This window comes from Berghia stephanieae, chromosome 2 (genome assembly GCF_034508935.2).
Source record: "Berghia stephanieae isolate SIO BIC M18660-M18661 chromosome 2, UCSD_Bste_1.3, whole genome shotgun sequence".
Lineage (NCBI taxonomy): Eukaryota > Metazoa > Mollusca > Gastropoda > Nudibranchia > Aeolidiidae > Berghia > Berghia stephanieae.
Window position 1 is genome coordinate 45,122,334 of NC_088361.1, and position 22,272 is coordinate 45,144,605.

The 22,272-nt window shown below is 34.3% G+C and overlaps 1 protein-coding gene across 2 annotated transcripts in view; it reads right to left on the reverse strand.

Moving 5' to 3' along the window:
• The window catches only part of LOC144964967 (uncharacterized), a 113,227-nt gene that overhangs the window by 73,082 nt on the left and 17,873 nt on the right, over nt 1–22,272 (reverse strand). For both annotated transcript variants that reach the window (XM_078899783.1, XM_078899782.1), the window contains exons 10-19: nt 21,059–21,166; nt 19,738–19,917; nt 16,532–16,732; nt 15,444–15,581; nt 14,816–14,916; nt 12,691–12,812; nt 10,229–10,347; nt 8,363–8,501; nt 6,358–6,476; nt 2,230–2,370 (exon numbers count right to left, since the gene is read on the reverse strand). In XM_078899783.1, the coding sequence (XP_078755909.1) occupies nt 2,230–2,370; nt 6,358–6,476; nt 8,363–8,501; nt 10,229–10,347; nt 12,691–12,812; nt 14,816–14,916; nt 15,444–15,581; nt 16,532–16,732; nt 19,738–19,917; nt 21,059–21,166 (1,368 nt within the window). The remainder of the gene's footprint in view (nt 1–2,229; nt 2,371–6,357; nt 6,477–8,362; nt 8,502–10,228; nt 10,348–12,690; nt 12,813–14,815; nt 14,917–15,443; nt 15,582–16,531; nt 16,733–19,737; nt 19,918–21,058; nt 21,167–22,272) is intronic.

Below are 22,272 nucleotides of genomic sequence, written 5' to 3' on the forward strand. Positions count from 1 at the left end.
TAACTAACTACTACTACTACTACTAATACTACTACTAATACTAACTACTAACTACTACTATATAATAATAATAATAATAATAATAATAATAATAATATAATAATAATAATAATATAATAATAATAATAATATAACAATATAATAATAATAATAAGAATAAAATATATTATTATATATATATATTATTATATAATTCTATTATTATTACTATAATAATAATAATAATAATAATAATAATAATAATAATATAATAATAATAATAATAATAATAATAATGATAAAATCACAATAATAATAAAAATGAATACTACTACGGCTACTTCTACTACTACTTCTTCTTATATCACTCTATAAATTCAATTGTCAGCATTTGGTTCACCCCGAAAAAATACCGTTTTGTGACACATTGGTCACATTTTCTTCGCATGCCTTAACTCACTTGAGCTTTTTATATAGAGCAATATCCACTCAACGTGCTCAAAGTGTCTTGCAAGGTGTCCCTAGCCTCCAGCAACACTTAACATGAAGGACGAGACATGACGCCTGTTAGACAGTAATTCTATTTTTTTCGGATAGAGACAACGCCGTTAACGGCCAGGTACTCCATTTAATACTTGAGTACGGTGAAGGAATAAAGAACCTTTTCCAAGGACTCAAATATGCGCCGCTTGGGACTCGAACCCAGGGTTTCCGATCCGAATAGAGTGACATACCCCTAGACAACATAGCGCACAAAAGTTAACTACATTCATGTTTGTTGAAGTTCAAAATATGACTTTAAAAATCTTGTCGAAGTCTTTTCCTGTTGCAGATAATATAGGGAATCATTTTATCAATGATAGTCGAAAGATTCGCTCTAAAAAGACATTCCCTCTAAAAGCAACGAAGCAAACAATTTTCTTCGTCCACATCTGAACCAGATTTTATTTATTCTAATATTTTGAAAGTGGGCATTTTAAAAAATAAACATTGTCATTTCTTTTTCGTATTAAACTTTTAAACAAACTTAACCCTGAGGTGAAGTTGTCTTATAGGGCACAATACTAACGAAAGAGTGAAAATGGAGAGGCTTCGTATGGGAACAAAACAGACAATGGACGTTTCGGGTACAAACTCTTCGTCAGTACAACACTTTGTATTCCACGTTGATTTGTGTATTGTTGTGCTGACGAAGGATTTGTACCCGAAACGTCCATTTTCTGTTTTGTTCCTATACGAAGACTCTCCATTTTCACTCTTTCGTCAGTATTTTACGATCACCAGCTTCAGGCAGCCCCTACCGTTTTCTACTTATAGGGCACACCCCTCTTTAAAATCCAATTGTATTTTTCACTTTGCAATATGTATATCTCAAATCTGATCTCTCACATGAATATACATATCAGCATTTTTGAGGACTAATTCCCAATTATTCAGTAATTCTACCGCTCTCCATAAATATAAACGCGTACCGATTTCCAGTTTACAATAATAATTGTGACCCTTCGTCTGAACACGGTATTACATCCGGATAAATTGGAGCCCGAAATGTTGCTTCAGAATTCAATTGATAAGAATGATCCATATTTGAGTTGTTTGCGAGATATGACCAATTAGATTTATTCTCTAACATAAAAAATCGGAGTTTATCCCAGGTTTTATGCTGTTTTTGTCAATAAATTCAATTTTTTGTACCTCGGTCATCTCGACATTTATACCGCTTCGAGACGGTGGGTCACATTTTGTGACGTCAGATTGTCAAGCGTTAACTTTCACTTAAATTATTCTCTTTTTTACTATTTTTTAAAAATGTCTATTATTCATAGATCACGAAATCGGAGTCGAGTCAGGGGTAAAATAAATTTCTTACATTCTTGCTTTTGGGAATTCGAATTGTGTTCGCAATGTGCAGTGGAACGCTCTTGCAGCGATTGGGAATACGTCCAGCGTTCGAGACTGTAAACATAGTATATATTTTTCCAGCATCTGATATGTGAACTGTTTGATTCATTTCACTTGTGAAGAAATTTGCATGTTACGTATTTGGTTTAAAGTACTTACACTTGATCATAAATTTGCATATTACTTCTTTGGTTTAAAGTACTTACACTTGATCATAAATTTGCATATTTCTTCTTTGGTTTTAAAGTACTTATACTAACTCATAAAATTGCATATTATGTCTTTGGTTCAAAGTACTTAAACTTGACTATAAATTTGCATATTACGTCTTTGGTTTAAAGTACTTACATTTCTTCAAAGGCGTTTTACTAGTTGGCAATAGATGAAGACACGTCTTAGGGCAATATTTAACAGCCATGGCGGCGTCCCTGGTACAGAATCCCACATCTTTCAGTTTATCACAGTAATCCACTTTGTCGTGAGGTACCTCTGTAGTCAATAATCGTAGTTTGAAATTATTTCAAAAGTTGAACTTATCGCTCCTACGTAGATAGCTAATGATAGATTATACAACTCACAAGATGCACATTAAGTATCATTTTCTCTGTTGAGCTCTGCCTTTTGGCGTAATTATAAACTGTGCCTTTGAAGAGCGTTGCTATTTTAAGAAAGAAAGAAAGAAGCAATTTCTTGAATTGACACAACCATGGCGCCGCATCTATCTCGACTTAAAATGAAAGATTAATCATCATAAATCATGAAGAGGAAAAGATGATCGTTGAACATCTTGACTTACTTGACTTAGATGCCTTTCGCGTCTCGACCGAAAGATCGGGTCGCCTTGGCTGTTTCCAGTATTTCCTGTGTGAGGTGTCTCCAATATTGCCGGTCCTCTGCTAGGGTTCTCAGATTTTCAAGGTCCCCTGCCGTTATGAGACTAATGCTTTGTCCGAGTGTTGTGATGTTTTTGTTTAGGATCACAGGGAGTGTTGTGATCGGTCTTCCTTTGAAAAGGTTCCCGTGTTTTTGGAAGTATCCCGACATGGCTTGGTTAGCTGGTATGTTTTTGTCCCTGCGTAGTATGTGACCGAAAAGTTGCCATCGTTGTTGTAAAATGTCAAGGGAGATTGGTCTTTCTTTTGTGATCTTATAGAGTGATTCATTTGAGATCTTTTTTGGGTATTTGATGTCCAGTACCCTTCTTAGCTGTGTGCGATGGAAGGCATCCACATGTTCTTCTTCGGATTTTGTCAACGCCCAAGTGCCGCAGTTATACAGAAGTACCGGTTTTACAAGAGCACGGTACAGTTTCAGTTTGGTTTTTCTCTTTATTTTGTCACCCCTAATCCATACATTGGTGAGTTTACTGAGTGCGGCGTTTGATAGCTGTTTTCTTCTTTGTACATCCTCGGTGTCTCCAATTAGTGAGCCGACTTTCTTTGTTCTTTTCCATTCCTCTTTGTTCCTCGATATTGTTGTAAATTCGGTTTTATTGGCATTGACTTGGAGGTTATATTTCATGAGGGTATTTGATATGATGTCTATATTTGCTGGTGTTGATCCAATAAAATCGACATCATCTGCATAGGCGATTTCTCTAAGGATTGCATTCTCAATATGAGTCGTTGGTTGTGGAATGACTTTTCGAACTTCTTTCAGAGCGTGTTCTAAGTATATTGTGAACAGAATCGGGCTCAGACTATCTCCTTGGGGGGTCCCGATGTTACTTTCGAACTGCGTCTGTTTTGTGGCCCCGTATATCCTTGGTTGTATCTTTGTGTTGCTGAGGAGAAATCGGATTATTCGGAGCTCGTCTTCGTCTACTATGTCTGTTAATATCTCCAAAAGTTTTCCTCTGTCGATCGTATCAAAGGCTGCGGACATATCGATTCCGGTTATTGTTATGGATATGTTTTCTTTGAGTGCCTTTGCTGCCAACCATTTATGTGTCCATACAACGTCCGATGTGCTTCGGTCTTGGCGAAACCCACTTTGGCTATGTGATAGATATTTTTCTATTTTCGGTCTAATTCTGTTGAGGACAATAGTTGACAGTGTTTTTCTTATGGTATTCAGTAATGTTATTGGGCGCAGGTTGTTTACGGGTCCTTTCGTTTTTCCTGGTTTTTGTATTGTAATTAGGACACCGCTGTTTATGTCCCAGTCTTTGTGTGTTGAAAATGTTTTGTTCATTATGTTTGCAATGCTCAGATCCAGGGAGAAGGTACCGCATTTCAGCAATTCAGCGGGAATTTCATCTTCGCCTGGGGATCTGTTATTGTTTAGGCACTTTATGCTATTTCTAACTTCAGTTGTTGTGATGCGGTTGTTTAGGTCTCTAGGGTTTCCTGAGAAGGGCGATATTTGTGAGACTTGTTTGTGAAATTTCTGCTGGAAGTGGTCAGTTACAATGTCAAGGATATCGTTGGGATTTGTTGTCTGTTTGCCAAATTTATCCTGTAGTTTTGGGTTCTCGAATGGTTTTCGGTTCAGAGATTTCGTCGCTTTGAACATAGACGATGCGTTATTTTTGGACTTTTCTATTTCTTCCACTTTTTTGTCTAATTCCTCGTTTCTGTGTTTTATTGTAAGTGATCGAATTGAATGCAGTATTTTGTTTCGTTCCGTTTTCAGGTTTATTATTTCTTCCGAGTCTTTCGTGTTTTGTATCCTGATCCTAAGTTCTTTTTGTTGCCGCGATAGATCGTTAATAGCGATGTTAGGCGTTCGATTTGGTTTGTTCTTAGTTGTATTAATAGAGCCTGCACTTTCTTCCCCCGCATATTTCATTGCCGCTTGCGTCTCTTTCCGTTCATTGTTTGGATTGCTGTTTTGCTTTATTTTCCATAGACTTGAGTTAAGTTCATATTGGTAATGAATGCGACATTCTTGCTCATTTACTATTGTTGCCGTGTTTATTTTGACTGCCGTTTTACCTTTCTGTCTTCATTGTCTGTACACATTTATGTTGAAATTCGTTTTTACAAGTTTGTGATCGGATGTTAGCAGTGTACCACCGTATGATCGCGAGTTGGTTGAGTAGTGTTTATGGCGGTGTCGACATATGATATAGTCTATTTGGTTGTGTATTGTTATCATTTTGTCTTGGGTTTGGTCTTTCCTTTGTCCTACCCATGTTGTCTGGTGTCTTGATGGGTGGTTGAAAGCACTGTTTGTTATAAAAAGTTTTCTCTGTTCACAGAACTGGACTAATTTTTCTCCGTTATCGTTACGTTTTCCTTTTGAGTATGATCCTAAACATAGTGTGTCACTGTCGAGACGTTTTCCTACTTTGGCATTAAAATCTCCAGCAATTATTAATATTGATTTGTTTCCTATTTTGTTCAGTGTATCGTCTAGGATTTTGTAAAATTTATCAGTTTCCTCTGGGTATTGTTTTGCGCGTTGACTTGTTGGTGCGTAAACATTTACGATTGAGATAGTGAACGTCTTCTTACCGTGATCGTCTTTGTTATTGTTATTCTGGTTCCTTGAATTGATCTTACACTTAAGCTCAGGAACACATATTCTGTCCGAAACATTCCATTCGTCACTAGTCAAATCCCTGCAGTTTTTATTTATGAGAAATCCACATCCATAGTGAGGTGAACTGGAAGCAAAGCACAGCAGTCTGTGACCATTTATTGTTTGGTCGACGCCATCTTGGATCTTCGTCTCTTGTAAACACAACACATCGATTTTATAACTTTCTAAATCTTGACACGGTTGTTCCTTTCGAATGTTACTTTTAATAGATCTTAAGTTTAAAGTTCCAATATTAAGATTAGTCCACATCAGGTAAAAATTAAAGATTCCACACAGTGAATAAATGGAAACATAAGACTATCCACTGAGCCGAAGCTCAATGTCAACAGGTGTCAGCCATGTCATGAACATCTCATTGGATATATAAATATAGCCAATAACGGATGAATGTTTCTCTTTTTTGAAATAGTGTTTGGTATAATAATTCCATCCCATTGATAACTGGAGAAATACTACTCTTTTCGTGCTAGCTCTGGCACAGTGCGCTTTCAAAATTATATATTGTCAACTAGACTCGCGTTCACCAAAAGGGCCAGACGTTTAGGACATGAGCATTGTGCCACTAAACAACCGTCTGTCCCAAAACATCACAGAAGTGGAGGGTGATCACCATTAATGGTTTGATTTAGATTGTCAATTTTGATAATGTCATTGGTCAAGACACGCAATCTCACAGCAAAGAAATGTAAAGAAATATTTTATATAAACTTCCAGAAACGAATTAATTAACAAATGCGGAACGTTTCGGGCTCAAAACAACTTTTCAGCCAATAGCGAATACATCACTTTCACCGCATGGTTTGAGTTTTTATTGATTTTGTTATTGACCGAACAGTGTTTGAGCCCGAAGCGTTCTGCATTTGATGTTTTATGATGATGATGATAACGATGATGACGACGACGACGACGACGACGATGTTACAAACTCACCCAATCCACACACATCACAATAATTACGTTTACATTCAACCCTATCGGTGTAACACCAGGGACGGAAACTGCGGTCAGGATTGCGACAGGCATTCCCATCCAAACCAGCAAAGACATCACTAAAATGGATTTTAGGGATAGAAATAATAAAGGTTTGCTATTCTAGATAGAAGAAAAGTGGAATAAATAAATCAATTTTGATTAATATGATCCACCACCTCAAAACAGTATTTTTATCCGGGCGGTTTGGATGCTATTTCTTGAATCTGTCATTAAATATAAATGTAATGTTAAGCTAAGTTTTACTGAGAACAAATGAGTTACTGTTTACAACTGGCAAAAACTATAAACTCCCAGCAATACTATATATATACAATATATATATATATATATATATATATATATATATATATATGTGTGTGTGTGTGTATGTGTGTTTGTGTGTGTGTGGGGGTGTGTGGGTGTGTGTTTATGTGTGTGTGTGTGTTTGATTATATATCCTTTTCCTATAATATATTCTTTAATTTGCGGCCACATGAGCACAATTCCATTAACATTGTATAATAGTTATACAGGGTGCCCATAAAGTCTTCCCCTGATTTCAGACGTACTATTCAAAAACCGTTCTAGATTATTGCATCTGGTTTTCACTTTCACCGTCTTCTTGGAAAAAGCCTTACATTTTTTACCATTCTTCATTGACCATCATAACATCACCAACGTTAGCAATATGAACAAAAACGTAGAAGACTTCTTTTTTGCTCTCCTATTTCGGAATCACAAAGATTCGACATCAAGTTCTCTTTGTGTATTGTGATTACTTGAAACAAAATCGTCAAAGGTCGCTCAACATCGTATCATAGTCTCTCATAGTCTCACAGTTTGGCAGACCATTACAGGACATGGAAACGAAGCTCATTAACAAGAAAACAGACAGGTAATAAATATTTTGGTGTTGCAACAGAAGAATTAATTATAGGACCATCTTTTTTACCATAAAAAAAGGTTAATGTATGTATACATATTAAGTTATTTTCATTTTTTGGATGAATAAAGTATTATTATTATTTTATTATTATTATTATCATTATTATTATTATTATTATTATTATTATTATTATTATTATTATTATTATTATTATTATTATTATTATTATTATTATTATTATTATTATCATTATTATCATTATTATTATTATTATTATTATTATTATTATTATTATTATTACATGCCGGAATGTTATGTCTTTGTGAGTATCAGTCATATATATTTATTTCACTAAGGCGGGTGTCCTCCATTGTGGAGAAAGGCCTTTCGCGAATTTCTTAACGACACTTTTCCAGGCAGATGGATTGGAAGAGACGGACTCGATTGTCAGGCCGCTGACCAGACATTTCTCCCTATGAAATTTTCCAATGGGGCTACATCATAGACATTGTTTATTCAGCTCCCATGCCAGATGTCGTCATGCTTAACATAAAGAAGAGCTGTTATACAATCCATGACACCACAAAAGCTACTGAACGCACGGAAACAACTCGGAAATAGGTTGAATTTGCTGGAAGCCATGGCCACCATAAGGGGGGAGCATTTTTGGTAAAAGATAATGATAAACAAAACATGCAGCATTAATGTATTCATTAGTCCCTATTCAAATTATATGTGACCCCTCGCCTCAAAACGGTATTAAGTCGAGATTATTAAGATGCTGAACATTAAATTTGGAGCCAGAAATATCAGACTTGCGTTGAGTTTATAAACTTTATTGAGGAGAATGAATATCATATTTCAGGTTGCTAAATGCTAACCATTCATATTTCTGACCAGTTTAACTTTAATTTGACTTTTTAGCATCTGGTTCATCCCGACATAATACCGTTTTGAGACGTTTGGTCACATATTGGTTGTAACGTTTCCTGTTAAAGATGTTACTAAACAGGGACAAACTGTATGGAAACTGGAAACCCTGTATGTTGTATTATATAAAGACGATGGATGACTTACTGACGCAAGAAAGGATTGTGGTAACACTCTGGCACCGAGGCCCAGGGAAGACATGGTTCAAACAGGCGTGTGTAGTTAACGCTACCGTCGTAATCGTTACCTGGTCTATAACCCCGTACGTCATAGCACATGTCCTCATCTAAATTGAAAGGTTAAAAATTAGATATACATAGGCTACTAGGCAGAAAATGAGTTAAAAGTCCCGTGTAATTTCTTGGACGGATAAGAACAAAAGATCAAAAGAAAAAATAATAAAAAAAGTCCTATATCAAGGAAATTGTCTTAGTATTCAAGGAATTGAATAACCCAGGCGTCAGCCGCAATGCAGCGCAGCAAACTGAGCTAGGGCGAGTGGCTTGCTCAAGGTCACACAGCTGGTACGAAGTAAAGACCGTACCTCTGAGCCACGCTGCCCCGTCTAGAGCCTTTACACCGCGTAACAAGGGATACCTATGTACGTAGGATGTGACTTAACGCCTGTTTAGCAATATTTTACATTTCTCTTTCGACAGGGACAACGCTGTAATCGGCCAGATACTCATTTTACACCTGAGTACGGTGAGAGAATGCGAGTAATTACCCTTTTCCAAGGATTCAAATATGCGTCACTTAGAACGGAACCCAATCCAAGCCCTTTGGATCTGACGGCGGGTGGCATATCACAAGACGACATAGCCACACATAAAAGATAAAGCTGAACTTGTAAAACATTCAGACTATTGTTCTATAAGGCAAAGAAAGAAGATAAATATTTATATTTCACTAATTTAAACGGCTAAAATGTGATTTTCTCTGCTTTTGAAAGTCGTCTCATGTGACCCATCGTGTCAAAACGGTATTAGTATGTCGGATTGAATCGGACCTCGAAAAGTAAAATGAAATAATAAGAATTGTGGACATGGTGTTCTGTACAATGCCAGAAATTATATTTATTCTCCACCATATCTAAGATAAATTAAGCCAAAGTTCCATTTCTGTGGCCAAAAATTAATATTTAATCATTTCGTTCAACCCGACAAATTACCGTTTTGAGGCGACGGGTTAGAAATAAAGAATATTGTTTGGCTCATCGCTTTGAAAATGGACTTATGCTTGGATGATTTCGGTGCAGAAGAATAAAATTATCGCTGGATAGCATTGGTCTTTGATCCAGTTTATTACTTATATTGAAGAAGAATAATATCGTTTCCTGACAGGGAACAAAAGCGTGATCACAAAAACACTGGTTCCAATCTCAATGGAGGTGTAAAACTACTCTTCCGGAGGACTGACCTTGCGTAAATGATCTTCTGGCTTCAGAGTGAAGGTATCTTAGTTTATAGTCTAAATATAGACTACACTGGTCGCCAATAAAATCATCGACTCACAGTCTTTGACGTCCCTTTATCGCTAGATTCTATCTATACATCATGCTACTAAAATAGTTTCATGGCACTTTATGATTCAATATGCAGCCTATTCATTCTATTCCTTTGAAGGACTGGTTTTTCACACACTTCCAAGGATTTTGGAACCGGAAAAGTAAAGATGTCTCCGTCATCAAAGGTTAACCTATTTGCAGGTCTGATATCCGGACGCAAGCATAGGCTCATTTTAACTCGCTCTTTACCAGTGCCATTTCCATTATTATCCTGAAACTTCCTACACATCCAACACAAAATTGGTAATCTCCGACTCTATAAGACTAATTTTAACAAATAGCTCCAGACGACTTTTTATGCTACTTATGTTTTAAAATTTGAATGATTTGATTTCGCAGTTTTCGTACCATGTGTAAATAAAGTCTTGTTTGTTTGTTTGATTGTTCGACTAGAGACGATATAGCGATGTGTATATTATTAAAGCAAGCGCCACCACTACACATACCTGCAGTCGCCCTAATTGTGGCTTTGAAAGAGGAGTCCGATTCCCCATAGGTAATAAATCGCACAAGAAGTTTATTGGTTATAGATCGAATGGAGTGATCAAGGCCGGCTCCACAATATCTGGTTTGGATTAGAAAGAATATAATGATAGGGATGATAAACATAATGATAAATAATAATGATAAAATTATTTTAAAAGAATAATGATGATGATGATGATGATGATGATGATGATGATGATGATGATGATGATGATGATGATGATGATGATGATGATAATAATAATAATAATAATAATAATGATAATAATAAAAATAAAAATAATAATAGTAATAATAATAAAAATGATAATAATAATAATAATAATAATAATAATAATAATAATAATAATAATAATAATAATAATAATAATAATAATAATAATAGTAATAATAATAATGATAATAACAATAATGATAACAATAATTACATATGGTATAGGGCGAAATAGGATAAAATCCCTGAATGTCCTTAATATTACTAGCAATGGTAGAAATCTATTGATCGAAAGATTACAATAATGATACACGTGAGAAAAATAATATATCAACTTAAATGTACCCATGTATGTGTGATATACAAACATAATATATCTTTAACCGTGACATGTAAAGCACACACACACACACATGCGCGCGCGCGCATGCATATAAAAGATAACCATAATAAGATAACAATGCATGATTTTTTGCATACCAGATTGAAAGCCTTGTCGACAGCAGTGCAAACAAGTATTATTCATCAACTATAAATGTCCCTTCATATAATTCCCTGTCTATTAACACCTTGAAATAATCTATTCATTTTGCAATCTTTGTTCAAATTTCAAATTGTTCCATACGAATAACGAACCAGTTTTGTCTTATGTTTGTTTTGCATCTAGTGACACAAATCTTAAACGTGCCCCTTCTAGTAAAGGTAATATTAAAATATGAAAAAAAAAATCAGAAAAGACTATCTTATCCAGATAATGTACCAATCTATAACCCTGAATTAAATCCCCACGAATTCTTCTATATTTCAAACTTGGTGAGTCAAGAAATTCTAACATTTCCTTATAAGATAAATACTGCATTGCATTAATAGTTTATGTTACTCCCTCTGCACAATTTCAATACTAATAGGTTGTCTTTTATCTAATGAGCTCCAGACTCAATTTCCGTATTCTAGAATTGGTCGTACGAGCGATTTATACAGATACAAAAGTAACTACCTTTTTCAAAAAGCACAACGAAAAATTGATTTGACATAGATGTATCGTTAAAAAGTTTATGACATGGATTATTTTTTTCCTATTTGTAATACTTTCCATTTCGAAACATTGAAGTCCAAATGCCATGCTGTAAGCCATTTGAAAAGTGAAAAAATATCATTTTGTAGTAGGTTATGATGCTCAGTTGTACTTAAGATCTTCGTCTGGTCTGCAAACAGTTTACAGGCTGCAGTTATGCCATCTGTATATATATTAGAAATAAAAGTGGTCCCAATACACTTTCTAGGAGTAATAACTTTCTCAAATCCGACCCCACCCCATTGAAAATGACTCTTTGTACTCGACTATTAAGACAGTCTTTAATCTAGTTAAAGATATTCTCTTTAAATCCATACTTTCGTTTATGAATAACAATAATAATAATAATAATAATACTAATAATAATAATAATAATAATAATAATAATAATAATAATAATAATATAATATATAATAATAAAAATATTTAAAAATAATAATAATAATAATAATAATAATAATAATAATAATAATAATGATGATGATAATAATAATAATAATAATAATAATAATAATAAATAATAATAATAATAATAATAATAATAATAATAATATAATAATAATAATAATAATAATAATAATGATATATATGATATAATAATAATAATAATAATAATAATATAATAATAATAATAATATAATATATAATAATAATAATATATAATAATAATAATAATAATAATAATAATAATAATAATAATAATAATAATAATAGGAAGAGGAAGAAGAAGAAGAAGAAGAAGAAGAAGAAGAAGAAGAAGAAGAAGAAGAAGAAGAAGAAGAAGAAGAAAAGAAGAAGAAAAAGAAGACTAATTATTATTAATTATTATTATTATTATTATTATTATTATTATTATTATTATTATTATTATTATTATTATTATTATTATTATTATCATCATCATCATTATTATTATTATTATATTTATTATTGTTATTATTATTTTTATCATTATTATTATTATTATATTATTATTATTATTATTATTATTATTATTATTATTATTATTATTATTATTAATATTATTATTATTATTTAACAAAAGTGTGCTGATTAAACGGCTATATAAACAAAGTTGATATTTTCTGGTCAACGCTATCCCAAGCGTGACTCATATATAATTAACAACTTACTTAAGTCCGTATTGTCCAATTTTGGCGTGTCTAACTTCAATTGTATCATGACAATTCTTGCCATCTTTCTTCACGTTGAGTTTATCAAAGTCCAGAACCAAAGCAGTGTCCTCACCGACTCCCTGTCAAGGTAAATGTGTAAGTATATGTGAGCCAGAGTGTCAATTAGATAACATTTCAAAATGAACTAAATGAAGAGAAAAATATTTTAAGTCTACCTGGTCAAAATTTGGAACTCATCATTATTATTATTATTATTATTGTTATTATTATTATTATTATTATTATTATTATTATTATTATATTATTATTATTATTATTATTATTATTATTATTATTATTATTATTATTATTATTATTATTATTATTATTATTATTATTATTATTATTATTATATTATTATTATTATTATTATTATTATTATTATTATTATTATTATTATTATAGCGCCAGTATCCACAAATAGTGCTCAGAGGTTCTTTACAATAGGTTTTTTTTTTTTGGCATCACACAAGTTCATTCATTCGACTACAAAATCTCGACAACAGTTCGCGCACATATCTTGCTCGAAGTTCACATAGAATCACGAAAAGCAGAATGAAAAAATATTTGTTTTTAAATGCGTTTGAAGACTGGTAAACCGTCGGGTTATAGGTTATGTGGAATATTTCAGTAGCGTATGGCTACACCTCCAAATTCTATTTCATCAACCTAGTCTTTCTCTGCCTCTAGAATAGCATTCAACAGTCATGACGTCACTTCCCTCGTAATGACGCATAGTAACTTAGTATCTGGCTCTAAACTATCGGAACAATGGCGGACGCCCTTATGGAATAGTTGTCCGACGAGCATAAATATGATCATGTTTTGAGTTTTATACATTCTGATTACATGACATATGAAAAGTTCTCGCCAGCATGAAGAATAAAAAGTACCAATTTTCTTTGTTTAGAACCAAGCTTCTCGCCGTTTCTGGGCGGACGTGACATCAGAGTATTGAATCCAATTGTTTTATAGCCGCTTGCAAGTCTCGTTACTAGAAAGTGAAGGACGGTTTGGTCGCTGGACTCTGGAGCAGCCTTGCACTTCCAGCATTTTTTCGCGTTTTAAGTTGCATTTGTTCATAGTATTTGCTGCAGTTCTGCCATCTCCTGTTAAAAGGCGGTTGGCAATAACCCAATATTTCAGGGAGCAGCGTGGCTCAGCGGAACGGTCTTTGCTTCGTACCCGAAAGGTACCAAGTTCGATCACCCGCCGCTGCTTTGTGTGACCTTGAGCAAGTCACCTCGCCCTAAGCTCCATTTTTGCGCTGCACTGCGGCTGACGCCTGGGTTATTCCATTCTCCCCCTTGAATAGACCCTAGAGAAAAATTTTCCCTATGGGATGATTAAAGGGAATTTTTTTTTTTATCATTTCCTGGCATTGTTGAATGGAGGTGTTCTTTCAGTGGAGTCTTTTATGGTGCTGCCTCCTCTAGCTGTTTCCCTGTTCCACATTTCTCTCCAGTTATCTTCTTCGTTGAAGTCTCCCATTCATCGTTTGATAGAAACATCCTATCGATTTAAGTCGTGTTGTTGAATGTGATTGTTTGTATAGGTTTGTTGTCTGTGGCTTCTGTGACTTTCTTGTGCGGGATTAAGAAGTAAATATGACTCTTAGCAATGGAGTAGTAGTAGTAGTAGTAGTAGTAGTAGTAGTAGTAGTAGTTGAAGTAGTAGTAGTAGTAGTAGTTGAAGTAGTAGTAGTAGTAGTAGTAGTAGTAGTAGTAGTTAGTAGATAGTAGTAGTGTAGTAGTAGTAGTAGTAGTAGTAGTAGTAGTATAGTAGTAGTAGTAGTATAGTAGTATGTAGTAGTAGTATATAGTAGTAGTGGTAGAAAGTAGTAGTAGTAGTAGTAGTAGTAGTAGTAGTAGTAGTAGTAGTAGTAGTAGTAGTAGTAGTAGTTGTAGTAGTAGTAGTAGAAGTAGTAGTAGTAGTAGTAGCAGAAGAAGAAGAAGAAGAAGAAGAAGAAGAAGAAGAAGAAGAAGAAGAAGAAGAAGAAGAAGATGAACAGGAGGAGGAAGAGGAGGAGGAGGAAGTAGAATGAGTAATTTGAGCGTTTTTACCATTACTATGAAAACCTCACCCTTATAACCCAGGTACATTCCATATCATTTCGTCCTTTCGAATCAATTTCAATAGTAGCCATTGGATTGGTTTTGCTGAGCGTTATTGATCCGCCACATTCTAGATAAATACGATAATAACAATAATAATTGTAATAATAATAAAGATAGTAATAATAATAATAATAATATTAATAATAATAATAATAATAATAATAATAATAATAATAATAATAATAATAATAATAATAATAATAATAATAATAATAATGAATAATAATAATAATAATAGATAATATAATAATAATAATAATAATAATAATAATAATAATAATAATAATAATAATAATAATAATAATAATAATAATAATAAATAAAGAATGAAGAAGAAGAAGAAGAAGAAGAAGAGAAGAAGAGAAGAAGAAGAAGAAGAAGAAGAAGAAGAAGAAGAAGAAGAAGAAGAAGAAGAAGAAGAAGAAGAAGAAGAAGAAGAAGAAGAAGAAGAAGAAGAAGAAGAAGAAGAAGAAGAAGAAGAAGAAGAAGAAGAATTGCTCAAAAGCCGCTCACGATAGTAAGGTACTTGATGTCAAAAAGGCGTGATAGGATTAATTACGATCATAACGATCAGGTAAATGGTTTATATCTTACTCATGTCGGCCTTTCGATAGTTGCACAGAGGAACAGTCAAAGATTTTCCGCTTTTGTCTAACCATTTCTTAGTGGTGCTGTCTGTCTGGAAACCATCTGAGTTCGTAATGGTATATGAATCTTTCTCCCAGTGCATACCTTCATAAGGAAAACGATATATTATTGTTTACACGCACACAAACACACACACATATATATATGTTAGTAGTAACACGTAATACAAAGTCCTGACGTTGGGAGAAAGGCCTGAAACATTGATGTAAACTGAGTCCAATATCGTGGTAAATATTATAATAACAATTCGCTCCATTGTTACATGTCGAGCACTATTCGTACCATATTTTATCATATCACGATTCAATATATATATATATATAGTAGTAGTAGTAGTAGTAGTAGTAGTAGTAGTAGTAGTAGTAGTAGTAGTAGAAGTAGTAGTAGTATTACAACTACTAGTACTACTATAGATACTACTACTACAGATACTATTACTGCTACTACTGCTACTGCTACTACTACTACTACTACTACTACTACTACTACTACTACTACTACTACTACTATTGCTACTTATGCTACTACTATTATACTTCTACTACTACTACTACTACTACTACTACTACTACTACTACTACTACTACTACTACTACTACTACTACGACTACTACTACTACTACTACTACTACTACTACTACTACGACTACTACTACTACTACTACTACTACTACTACTACTACTACTAATACTAATACTACTACAACTACTGCTACTACTACTATCGCTACTTATACTACTACTGCTACTAATACTACTACTACTATTTCTACTTATACTACTATACTACTACTACTACTACTACTACTACTACTACTACTACTACTACTACTACTACTGCTACTACCACTACTACTACTACTACTACTACTACTACTACTACTACTACTACTACTACTATACTACTAATACTACAACAACAACTACTACTACTACTACTGCTACTAATACTACAACTACTACTACTACTACTACTACTACTACTACAACTACTTCTACCATCTCTTTACTTTTGGTTTTATTTTAATACCCACCAGTGACTTCTTGGCATGTCTCTTCGTATTGGATAAGGGAGAACGACATCTCAGTGGGAAATAGGACAGGATCGACATGGAACCCTCTAAATTGACAGCAAATGTTTACTTTTACCTTCGTGTTGGTGTAAGTGCCTTCAGGAACCTGCCCATTTGTTACCGACGACGTAACCTTGTATTCAAAAGAGCTCGAAGTGAATTCTGTTTTAAATAAAGTGAGATACAAAAAAAATGGACGATGATGGGGGGGTTGTTGTTTTGTTTTTTTTTTGTTCTTGTTTTTGTTTTGGTTTTCTTTACAATACTTAATTTTAAGGTACTTTTCATAAAATAGACAATGTGGTGTGGGTGGCTTAACAGTGCGTCGTATAACAAAAATGATCGATCCCTGATGTGCTCAGCGTTTTGTCTCTTTGGGAAGGAAGTTTACAAACTCCTCCCACTAGACCAAGTGCCTGGCTATAGGATGTAATGATTTTTTCAAGGTTGTTTGTACAATGAAATAAAATCAAAATTCCATTCGGTAGAGAACTCGCTTCCCACGCTCATTGATTAAAATTGATCCCTATAGAATTTGAGATCTTTTCCAGCCCCCCCCCCCCCCCTCCTTTCGTCCATTGGGTCTGTTATATCTGGCGAAAATTACTTTGCGATAGACGAGAGTCCTATCCCAAGGGTGGCAAGCAATTACTATTGTCCGTTTCACGCTAGAGTAACAGGAATTAACTGCCGCTCTATGGCTCTGAAGGACTCCTTCTATAGCATGCGGGAGGACGGGGGTGGGGGGAGGTAAATGAAGTATTGTGAACCAAACTGAGCATGGTGAATTCTTGATCGTCCCTGTTCTTAAAACCAAAACCATCCTGAGACTGTGACGGTGATGGAGTTGGAATGTTTCTCAACATAACCTGACCAGACATCTCAGTGACCAAACGATAGATTTCCTCAGTTGATAAGAGAGATGCATGCGCAATGCTATGTTGACGTTCTCTCTGTAAGGGCATGTTGACCAGACTATACCATATTCACTCTTCACCCATGCTGAGACAGATGAAAAAGCTATATTATCATATAACCAAGAGCCACACAAGATGATTTCAAACATTAGGACTTGATTTACTAGTTTCATTGTTATACGTAATGATAATTTTTTAAACGAACATTTATATCGAACAATATCAACCAAACGTGCTCAAAGCGCTTTACAATGGGCTCCTTGTTAACAACAACACTGAACATGTTGGAAGGAATATAACGTCTGTTCGGCTATATTAAATTTTTCTGATATAGACAACGCATTTAGTTGCCAGGCGTTCATTATACCCCTGAAACGGTGCGAGAATGCTAGTAAAGAATAATTTCCAAAAACTCAACTGTGCGCTCCTCAGATCAGGACTCGATCACAGGACCTTCTGATCCAAAAGCGAGTGTCATACCAAAAGACCACATAACAAACAAACAACAACATTGGCAATAGCAATCACAGCTATTTGTACTTCCATGGTTATTTCAAGACATTTATAAAGCTTAACTCTATCCTTACCAGCCATTTTCAGGATTTTTCCCAAAACTTCACACCCAACTAACACAAAAATACATGTTTTATCATTCTGACATAATAGCAGTAAAGTTCTTGCCATACATTATTTCTTTTTAACAAAACACACTGTTGATTTTCTTTAAACTTTAGGATGTAATAGAGAAATCTGAATAAGAAAAATGTTGGTTGTATCGAAACGAATGTGACGATTTTCCTATAGTTGGTAACAGGAGTGGGTTGAGGAAGAAAGAGATTCGGATAACGATGGAAAATATTATTACACATCTTTACAAAATATCACTGTGAGCCCCAATTCAGTCTATATAGACGTTATAAAAGACAGGTTCGTGTCGCAATGTCCAGGGTTAACAACCTTCTTTACCAAAATTGATTCAAGCAAGATTTAATCGCAAAATTTCAATTCAATAAAATTTTTAAGATTTTTTAAAATTATGAATTATACAACATTTAAAGCGATTGAGTTTCTCTCTGTTGAAAAATTCAACGGATCAAGCGAGGACTAGTTGCATCATTGCATAAGTATAACTATTAGTATGGCAATGCCCAGGTTTAAACATATTTTTTTTACCTAAAATGATACAAGAAAGCATAAACTGCAAAAGTTCAATTTATTATTAATGACATTATTGAAAGATTTCCTTATTGAATATATCAGCGGAAACAAGCGAGAAACAATGGCTACGGTGCATGAGTTAGTTCACCGTCAGGATAGTGTCGCAATGGCCTGGCTTTACAACCTCTATCAACATTGATAAATGCTATATTTCACTGCAAAATTTACTTTAATTGTCCTTGTTGATAAATATCAAGGGAAATAAGCGAGGAAAATTTCTACATTGCACGAGTTCCATTAATCTCTTAACTGAATACTAATCTGATTGAAGCTGCGGGCTGTACGAAGTATTGAGCATTTTAAAAATTGAGCTTTTATATAGAGCAATATCCACTAAACGTGTTCAAAGCACTTTATAACAGCAGAGCCCTGGCCAACAGCAACACTTTACACTTAGGACAGAACATGACGCCTGTTAGGCGATATAACAATTTTTTTAGGACAGAGACAACCCTGTTAACGACCAGGTACTCATTTCACACCTGAGCATTGTGAGAAAATGTGAGTAAAGAGCCTTTTCCAAGGACTCAACTATGCGCCGGGCGAGGCCCGAACCCAGGACCTTCCGATCCGAAAGCGAGTGTCATACCACAAGACCACATTGCCCCACAAGCTGTGGACTGCACAAATTATTGGAAAGCAATGAGTTAAACCTCTTTATAAAAAAAAGAACAAAATACTTAAAATCTGAAATGTACGGACTCCAAACCATTAATTAGCCAACAACAAAAACAGTAAAAAAAAGATAAGGGCTCACGTAAACTCCGAAAATTAGAGAGAATAGATCTTTGTGCAACCACTTCGGAAATGACGAGTTGTCAAAAAGTCAAGGTTTTTTATGGCCGCGACGTTCCGTAACGGTATTTTGTTATTTTAAAAAAAATTTGAAGCTGTGGTTTTTTGTGTGTGTTTTTGTTTGTTTGTTTGTTTGTTTGTTTGTTTGTTTGTTTGTTTTGTTTTAGTTTTTTTTTCGTTGTATTTATTATAAAGATAACAATGTTGTTACAAATAAGGACACAGGAAAACGATTACCTTTTGGGCATTTATCTCCCTTCATGTAGATGCAGAAAAGTCCAACAGGCCAGTTAAACTTTTCAGCGTCAACCGAATCGAATTCATAGTCATCGACGTTCCTGGTACAAAAATTGAGATCAGCTTGTTCTCCATTCATGTCTCCCTTGACGTGGCTTGTTTTGGGCTTTGAAAATCCGTCTGAAATAAATGGTATAATTTTTATTTATTTGTTGGGTTTAAATTCCTAATCGACAGAAAAAGTGATGTGAACGGTCTCGTCTCCAAACGGAATGACATCCGATTAACTCTCTCATTACCAGCCATTTTCAGGATTTTCTCCAAAACTTCATATCCAACAAACACAAAAGTATATTTTATCACTCAAACACAATAGCAGTAAGTTCTTGCCATACATTATTTCTTTAGCAAAACATGCCCTACAACACACTGTTCATTTTCTTTAAAATCTATGATGTACAAGAGAAATTTGAATAAGAAAAATGGTGGTTATATCGTAACAAATGTGACGATTCTCCTATAGTTGGTAATGAGAAGGTTAACCACTATGTCCAAAAAAGTGTTTGAAAGTGACCATAATCTTATGACAAAAGGACGTAAACGCCATGGTGTGAGTTTTGAGCTGTGATCGGAAATGGAAGTCGATATTTTAAGGATTCGATTTATGTTTCAATTTCAAAATGTTGTGTTCCTGATAGTCTTCTTATCCCACATTACTGCGTGTGGGATTCCCATTACATAAATATTTTTGCTTACATTGGCGCTTACGTCCTTTCACCATATGACGGTAGTAGAAATGTTATATAATCTTAATTTTTGTTACTTTAAAATACTAGATACATATTATTCTACCCCTCTCCCTAAATAGTAACGCGTAATGATATCATGTTTACAATAATAATGTGTGACGTCAGATTATCAAGCGTAAATTTCATTAAATCATTTAAATGTTTTTGAAGATGTCATTTATTCAGAGATGGCGAAATAGGAATCGATTGAGAGGTGCGATAAATGATTTCTTACAGTCTTGTATGCATGGACTGGAAAATGATATGAAACCATTCTGAAAAAATCAATTCTTTGAGCATCTTTCTATTTGGTTCCGTGTGCTTGTCGTTTTAGGCTATAAAAAGACAATGGGTTTGCTCAGTGTGAATAAATATAAAGCCATTAACCATCTTGGCCCATAAATTTGGTCACGAGATCTCGGAAATGGAAGGCTTGTCTTTTTAACATATAGCCCTATCAAATGCAAATTTTATAAACACCTAAAAATGTAAACATTGCCTTTTTAAACATGACAAAGTGTAGACATCCTTACCTATACCAGAAAATAAAATCTGACCGTTCTGGAAAGATCCACCTTTAGGACATCCTTCTTTCATTTGTGGTAGAGCATACTTGCCTTTAGGCCACGACACATTTGTAACTGGAATAAGAACAAAAAGAGTTGAATGCCAAATGAACTGATATGAATATGGAGACAATTCAAACCGCACTCCAAGATTTGAATATCTTTAGCTCGCTCCATAAATCTTTATTGTGACAAGTCGTCTCTAAAAGTTATGTCCGGCTAATTCTTAAGGTAATTTGATTTTGAGCTCATCTTTTGCAATGTGAGTTAAAACTAATGCCTTCATATTGAATAAGTAAGGTTTTTTGTTTGTTTGTTTGTTTATTTGTGTTTTGTTTTTTTTTGTGTATGTTTTTCGGTCAACTTAATAGAACAAGAACATAAATTCTCCAAATCTACTTTGACTTCATAGTTGATTTTCGTCGTCAAGATCATTCCCAACGGATACGTCTTTGACGAGGTGAGTCACCATTGATCCTGAATAAAATCTGTATTGACTCAAATTTTAATTTCATACTGTACACTTTGGATGGTGGACACCCCATTTTGTTCTAGTTCTAGCAGTGATTTTGGTATAATATGCTATTAATTCCTGTAAGTGACCTTTATTTAATTGACAGGAACGTATCTGGGTAGGTGTAAGAACAGCTTCACTGTGAGATGGGGTGCGTTGACTTGCTCGGGGCCACCCAGTGCAGTATGCGCGGAACGCAAACAATTTATCTTTTGATTTCAACGTGAGAACCATATTCGTGCTTTTACACAGAATGTCACCGTCTATTTGCATCATGTTTTGTTTACATTTTTGCAAATCATCATCATCATCATGACATCCCTCCTAGATGTCGCCTCCGCAACAGCAAACCTAAAAAAAAAGCTGTCCTACGCCATCCTTCCACATTCAGTCAGTGGCTTGCTCATCCATTCGCTGATGTCTTGTGATCATCTTCCTCTAGATATCACTCCCCTATTTTACCTTCCGCAACACCCTCTAGAAAATATCTTTCAATGCTGTCATGTCTCTTGATATGTCGAAAAAGGCAAGTTTTAGTTTCTGCATCATATGGATGAGATATTGCTCCTTATTGCCCAGGGACTCTTTCATGGTTTAGTTAGTTCCTGTTGCTGTCCAGGGACTGCAGTAGCAAATGTTTATTGAAAACTCTGCAATTACCAATGTT